At 41.7% G+C, this 7,878-nt stretch overlaps 1 protein-coding gene across 3 annotated transcripts; it reads left to right on the top strand.

The window, feature by feature from the left end:
* The first annotated feature begins 275 nt into the window (after positions 1–275).
* Positions 276–7,611, top strand: LOC130283881 (NXPE family member 4-like). Of its 3 annotated transcripts, none has more exons than XM_056533532.1 (7): positions 276–331; positions 1,095–1,175; positions 2,104–2,208; positions 3,673–4,379; positions 5,006–5,067; positions 5,538–5,756; positions 6,236–7,611. In XM_056533532.1, the coding sequence occupies exons 2-7, from the start codon at positions 1,137–1,139 to the stop codon at positions 6,778–6,780; spliced, it is 1,677 nt and encodes a 558-aa protein (XP_056389507.1). In that variant the 5' UTR covers positions 276–331; positions 1,095–1,136; the 3' UTR covers positions 6,781–7,611. The 3 variants fall into 3 exon arrangements, with proteins under 3 accessions (XP_056389507.1, XP_056389506.1, XP_056389505.1); XM_056533531.1 differs by lacking the exon at positions 276–331 and adding an exon at positions 569–712 and having other exon boundaries at positions 6,236–7,609; XM_056533530.1 differs by lacking the exon at positions 276–331 and adding an exon at positions 569–738 and having other exon boundaries at positions 6,236–7,609.
* Positions 7,612–7,878: the final 267 nt, after the last annotated feature.

Here is a 7,878-nt window from a genome sequence, read left to right as displayed (position 1 = left end):
TCTTTACAGCTCTCGGAGCGTTATACTTGTATTACATCACGTCGTGACGTCACAGCCTGCCCCCTTAATCCAAGTCTATGAGAGGGGGCGTGACGGCCCCCACACTTACACTCCCTCCCATAGACTTTTATTGAGGGGACGGGCCGTGATGTCATGATGCTCCGGCCCTTGTATCGCCCATCATTACGCACCGAGCGTGTTTGCTCTGTGCAGTGATGACAGCAGGGTGCCGCAACCGAGATCCCGCGGGTCCCAAGCTGCGGGACCCCTGCGATCAGACATCTTATCCCCTATCCTTTGGTCCAGCCCATTTTTGGAGTTTGGTGTGACAGTATGTCCAATTTGGTTTTTTTTTCCTCCCTTTTTTTTGGTTTAGTTCCAATACACACAAAGGGGGAGATTTATCAAAACCTGAGCAGAGGAAAACTTGCCCAGTTGCCCATAGCAACCAATCAGCTTGCTGCTTTCATTTTTATGAAGGCCTGTGAAAAATGAAAGAAGCGATCTGATTGGTTGCTATGGGCAACTGGGCAAGTTTTCCTCTGCACAGGTTTTGATAAATCTCCCCCAAAGGGAATAAACATGTGTATAGCAAAACATGTGTTACTGATATCCTTTCCTGTGAGAAATACTTCATTTTCTTGAGAAAATTCTGGGGTGCCAACATTTACGGCCATGACTGTGTCCCAGATCCACAGACAATGATGACCAGGTTTTGTCAAATTGCCCACATAATTTGTCAGTATTAATGCTTGTTCCTTGTGATCATAATAATAACAATAATATTTCTTGACTTCATTTTTGCCCTTTTTTACGCGTACCTACCTGGTTTAGTCAAGGCACACCTCAGGCAACCTCTTCACTCTTTATACGTACACGTTCAACAACCACAAATTATATTATAGGCGACAAGTTGTAGTTGTCTTGTCTTATAAATAAGCAGAGATGTTATAATGAACCAGGAAATAGTTTTCCAATGAAATCTCCACCACACATTCTATAAAGTTAAATGATAAACTTTATAGTGCCGTAAAATGAAAAGATAATATTTTGTTGGATTATTTTAATAAATCTTCTCTCTTCTTTCCTTGAAGTCCATCCTTAATGTCACTGACTACGGCCATTGTGGACTAAAGATGCTCCCATCCTATGTGAACCCTCAAAAGATTGAGCAGGTAATAGACACATTTCTTCAACACATCTCAATATTGCTTGGGGTGGGGCTCAGAGACCAATGGGCCCCCAGTATGATTCTAATGCCATAATGGGTTCACGGCTACTAATGGTCCAGAGTCAAAAGTTGTACTTGGGATCCACCATTGGCCCTGCAGTGTAGTGAACTTAGGAGCTGTGAGGCTTTGTATCCACTAAGCCAAAAGGTATTTCCCAGTTGCCCCCAATGGTTGGTCTACAAGGCTTCAAAGTAAACTGTAATCTACAACCACTTATAGGGAAATGCATAAATATTCACACCCCAATGTAATAGTATTTTGATGGTTCCCTATACATGATGGTATGGTGAACATTTAAAGGAGATTTGCAGCCCTAGATACTTATCCCCTATTCGCAGGAAATGCTGGGTCCCCCCGTGATCTCCTGAATGGGGCCCTGGCTCTGCCGCTGCTCTCCCATGCAGGAGGCGTTTTGGCCGCAGCATGATGCCTCAGCCGACACACCCCCTCCATGTATCTCTATTGGAGAGGCGGAGATGCAGCGTTCGTGCACCCCGCCTCTCCCATAGAGCTGCATGAAGGGGGTGTGTTATCGACCTCAATGAGGTCAACAACATGCGCATTAGCCGTGCAGAGCCGCGGTAATGCCGGGTACCCGTACAGGAGATGGGGAGGTCCCAGCGGTTGGACCCCCCCCCCGCGATCAGACATTTATCCCCTATCCTGATGTTAGGTTTGCTTTAAAGTTAGAGAAAGGGCTTAGGCTGGTCATTATGGGTCTTCTCCTCTGTGGACAACCTAAGTCAACAGTTAAAGAATAAAATGGAGTCACCAAACTGGCCAATACATTCAGTCATGGTCCCGTACCATACACATCTAAGAACTTAGTGTCACCTTGTTTTCCTACACAACTGCACTTCTTGTTTTCCAGGAGATTTCAGGGAAGTGGAAAATGAAGATTTCCTTGAGATCGGCGCTGGTGGTGGCAGTCATAACGTCGGTTCTTTTACTAGTGTTTAACCAGAATAAAGTGCAGGTACATACAGGCTAAAGGAAACATACCACTATAGTTTTAATGGTGGAAATGATGTAATTGGAATCACAAGAAATGATTCCAATCAACTGGATTATGTCACCAGTGTTATATTTTTTTCCATTCTTTTTATGTCATATCAGAGCAACTAAATGGACCGAATGTCCAAGGTTTAGAAAATTTGGGATTCAAAACACTATTTTGGGGAAGGTGGTTAAAGGGTTACTCCGCTCCCCAGCATCCGGGAATCAATGTTCCAAACGCTGGGTACGGGCTTCCGTGTTCACGCCCGCCCCCTCGTGATGTCATGCCCCGCCCCGTGACGTCGCGCCTTGCCCCCTTAATGCAAGTCTATGGGAGGGGGCGCGACAGCCGTCGCGCCCCCTCCCATAGACTTGCATTGAGGGGGGTGGGGCGGGGCGTGACATCACGAGGGGGCGGGCGTGAACACGGATGCCCGCACCTAGCATTCAGAGCATTGAGTTCCGGACACTGGGGAGCGGAGTAACATTTTAACAAAATGTAAGTCTATCTCAAAGCAACTCACCATTGGTCAGAATAATATATATTCACCAAAGGAAATTGGGCCAAATCTGATGCATTGTATCCAAACAATTATCAATCTTTATTATACAAAACACATTAAAATGTACATTAAAAACTGACCAGAAATGGGTATACAGAATACACACGCTGAAAAATGGAGGTGGGGATTGTAATACTGGTCACACATGGTGCGGGTGTCCAAAAGGTTTGTATCAAATATATATGATACCTCATATCATGGTAGATATACATATGGATCACATCATAATGATAAGGCCCACAAGGGTATCTATAGTGATCAATGTAAATTCAGAGCAAATATCAATTTAAGTAATAAACAATAGTGGCCAATACAACTTAATATCAAATATCAGAATAAATCATCCACACAGTAACAGCATTATTGCATTAAAAGTTGATACATAGCTACGCACCCTGTAAGGAGACACCTCACCTCCTCCCCAAAGAGGCAAGTAGGTTTTGAGTCTGTTACCCAGGCAGTTGTCACCCCAAAAAGTCTGCAACATATGCCACGCCCCCTCTGAGTCAAGATACCAGAAGAAGCAGCATTCCATAATACTGGCAGCAGTGGGGTAACAAGCAAGGTAGGTGTATGTTTCGAATTTATGTTTTTTGTTTTTTAATTATTATTTTTATTTCATTTTATTTACCACCTTTCTAAATATAATTATAAAGAAAACAAGTATCCTAGTGGGACTGAAAAGTAGATAAAAAAAATAAATTAGGAAAGCTTTAAAAGTTAAACAAAAAAAATACATATTAAAAGTTTTAACAAAAAAGTCCTATTGGTCATTTACAACAATGCCAGAACTAATAAAAATCACACCTTGTAGATTGTAAGCCCTCTGGGTCTGGTGATTTGGGGGGTTAAGCTTTTTACATTTAGTATTTTCATTTCAGATGCCTAAAATAAACATGCTTCAGTTGTGTACCTGCCAGTCGACCAATACCGCCCCTGGTTCACCGGGCCCAATGGCGACAGACGGTGAAATCGAGGAGCTATTCAATAAGATTGACAAGCGAATTCCCCAACGGACGATCGATGATATAGTGGAGGCAACCAGTGCGCAGGAGAGCATGGCCATTATCACCAACCCAAAATCTAAGTATTGCATTGGGGACCAGCTTCAGGTTAAAGTGACGGCCAATGACTATTCCGGCAACAGGAAATCCTATGGTGGAGACTACCTGAGGGCCAGAATATACTCCCCTGATACAAACAGTAGCGCGAGCGGAAGCATCATAGACAATAAAGATGGGACCTACCTGGTAAAATTCACCTTGTTCTGGGCGGGGTCCGTACACATATCGGTATTACTCATGCACCCCAGTGAGGCCGTCTCTGCCTTATGGAGGGCAAAGAACCAGGGTTTTGCCAATATCAAGTACACCGGAAATTTCACGAGTGCAACTGAGTATGTGAACAGTGAATGCGGCTTTGAGTTGGACACGGAGGAGGAAATCTGCAGATATATAGACAAGAGGGATGGAGAGGCCTTCTACTGCGTCAAGCCAAAGAATTACCCGTGTGAGGCCCTGACCCACATGAACTCTGTCAATCGGGACCACTCCTATCTGACCGAGGTGGAGCAGCTTCTTATCAACAGGTGACTATTAGATTTGATCACATAACAAAGAATAGACAAAAATAGATGACATGCCCCTACATAGCAATAGTCCGCACATAGTGAACGTCAATAAAACAGTTCAATATCCGATCGGATCTGCTAAGATTCACTCCTTCCTGTTCCCTTTAGATAAAATGCATCTATTACCATAGGAATGACTTAGAAGGGGGTGTCTGACCTGTGTGGTAATAGAGCAGGTGACTTGCTGCCTGAGGTTTGTGACCACAATAGATCACAATATTATTTTTATACATTTTTTTTAGACAATATATAGCATTGTATCATATTACTTAATATATGGAGCTGTTAATTGATCTCCTGACAGGGTTCTGTCTCAGCTGGTGATTGGCTGAGTGGGCCGTCACTCCTGCTCGTCTCCATAGGTGGGGGCTAGAGCGCTCTGGGGACTGAGTAGCCCGGCCCCGTACAGAAGATAGCCGGGGTCCCAGGGGATAAGTTGCATTTCATGGAGTTTCCAGATGCAAACATCTGCACATCCTGTACCTTGTTACAATACAGTGCACCTGACATGTAGTATAATGAAAACATGCGAAACCTATTTTATTCTTATTCTTTTACTACTAAATGATCAATTTCTTTTTTAGGTCAAACATTGGCTTGGAGATTTCAAAGGCTTTAAAACCAGTCACTGTCCTCAACTGTGGACGTAAGTATGTCTTATGGTATGTCTTGTAGCCCTGTAGTTTTCCCTATTATTAAATAATATATCAGAAGTACCAAGTGGCCTATAGTGAGTACAAAGAGACCAGGTCCCCTATTTTCCTTGACAGTTTCATAGACTATTTTATTGATGTCAATTAAACCAGAGTTACCGGCAGCAGATTACTAATACCCTAATGTCCTTCACCTAGTGTCCCGTCAGAACGTTTACAATGTAATTGCTAGAAAATTATGTTTTTCCTGTTACTCACACTTATTGGGAAATTGCTTTGGGCTCTGACCTTGAACCTAATCCATGTATTTCTAGTAGCGCTACATTTTCTGTACATCTAAACAGGGGTGTGAATACAAATGCAATGGACCCATAGTAAAATTGTCTATTGACTTCAGCATTCTAGTAACACTACAAGCCGTTTGTTATTTTAAATCAATATTTGGTGTTTTTTTTTTCTACAGAAGATACATTGAGACCGATTGAGAAATGTAGCCTGGGATCCTATTACCCAATCCCGAGTGGATATTTCCATTACAATATGTGGCGTCCTATACACTGCCAGATGGGGCAATTCACTGAAAATGACAAGCTGAAAGAGTTCCTTAAGGGAAAAAAGCTCTTTCTCATGGGGGACTCCACAGTCCGGCAGTATATAAGGCACTTTGCTGAGAACCTTAAAAGTGAGTACTGGCAAGGGGCAAAGACCCCAAAACATCTGTCTACAGATGGGGGTCTCTATGTAGCTGATAATATCTACTTATGTTTTAATATTCTACTTGAGTCTTTAGCTTATTAGACATTGAATTACAGGGGAACTACCTATAGGTGGCAATGGAGAGATAGTTTTCTCCCTTCTGAAGGAAAGAACTATCTATCTAGCTCATATTTATTCATATTTATTGTGTTGTCCAATACATTGGATTGATGAAAGTACCCATGGCAGTACCACAAGCCTTTGTAATAAATTGCAGAAACAAAACATCACTTTCTTTCTTATTAATTATTTTTTTATCTATCTATTTCATATCTATCTGTCTCATATCTATCTGTCTCCCATCTATCTCATATCTATCTCATAACTATCTATTTATTTATCTCTCTCACATATCTATAATATATTTCATATTCCTCTAATTAATTTTTATTCGGTTTGTTTCAGTTGTGGATTATTTCAACCACACAGAAGATGAGATGCAATCTTGGCAGAAGACTCTTCTTGCACTAAACCAAGAAAAGTTTATCTACATTCAGTGGAAGAAACATACATTTCCATTTGTGAGCAAAACCTTCTACTCCATTAAAGAAGATGCGTACATGGCCCGACAGATCGACCGGATCGGTGGAGGGGAAAACACAATCATTGTCCTCACTTTAGGACAACACTTCAGGCCTTTCCCATTACGAGTCTTCATCAGGTCGGCCATCAATGTCCGCAAGGCTGTAGAGAGGCTCTTCATCCGTAGCCCTAGGACCAAGGTGATCATCAAGGAGGAGAATGCCCGGGACATGGACATCGACATGGAGAGGTTCAGTGACTTCTATGGATATGTCCAGTATCTGCTGCTCAGAGATATCTTCCATGGGATGAATGTTGGGTTTGTCGATGGTTTGGACATGAGCATTGCTTATGCGTGTGATGTCATTCACCCCCCACTGGAAGTTCTGGAGAACATCATCAGCATGTCCTTCACTCAGGCGTCTTAACATTGGGTTCATAGGTTTGAAGATCTTTGGAACCACAAGAAACAATGAAGGTCAATTTCAGATATGAACTTATTAACTTCCTGCCCTAATTATAAATATCTAAGGCCAAGAGCTGACGCGAATGACCTTATATGTTCTCAGGGCAGATGTAACATCGTTTCCCTCAACTCCACTTTGCAGCTCATGAAAATGACTCAGCAGGTGGCGACAATGAGCACAGGAGAAAAACGTTTCAATGTAAAGAGGGGACTGACTGGACTTTGGGATTTTCCTGGACTCTTTCCTCTCTGTATTTATCCCTGCCTGCATACATCTAACCTGATACAGCTTGCAAATTACAGTGCAATACCTGTATCTGGTGCACCTTATAGGTCATCTTGATGCTGGAAATCTAAAGGAAGCTCAGATATGTCTTCATAAACGCTAGTGAATCAACCAACATTGACATTTTAAATAACCATTAAACAAAATCAAGTGGGTATTGTATATTTGAGTGGTACTACACCGTCACCATGTGTCAGATTTGTATTACTACATGTTGTTGCATGAAATGAAAGTAGTTTGGTGAGAAATGCACCTGACTTCCACACCTCAGGAGTAGAGGATTTACCTTGAATCTTTGTTGTGATAATAAATAATGCCAGTTTTCATATCATGTATTGTGCATGTATTACTTTATTTATGTAACTTTTATTCTATTATTCTTATTTTGATATCTTTTTTGCCTTACACTCCTGAAATTTAGATAAATAGGTAAATATGAAGTCTACATAAATAGAAGGGACTTTTCTTTCTTCAATAACCATGAAGGTTTTCTATTCCCCAGGCTTGTGCTACCATAGTGGGTACTTATATCAGCCCACTGTATTAAGAAACACTTAAAATCTAAGATCCTTAAAATAAATTTACAACTGACAAATTGATATTTTATTTTAAATAAAGACATATTTTTTCGAATATTCAACAGAGCACGAGGGTTCTGATTCAACAGAGCACAGGGGTTCTGATTCTACAGAGCACAGGGGTTCTTATTCAACAGAGCACAGGGGTTCTAATTGAACAGAGCACAGGGGTTCTGATTCAACAGAGCACAGGGGT

The sequence above is a fragment of the Hyla sarda genome, chromosome 8 (assembly GCF_029499605.1).
Source record: "Hyla sarda isolate aHylSar1 chromosome 8, aHylSar1.hap1, whole genome shotgun sequence".
NCBI lineage: Eukaryota > Metazoa > Chordata > Amphibia > Anura > Hylidae > Hyla > Hyla sarda.
The sequence above is the reverse complement of the archived record's forward strand: the minus strand, read 5'-3'. Positions and strand labels throughout refer to the sequence as shown.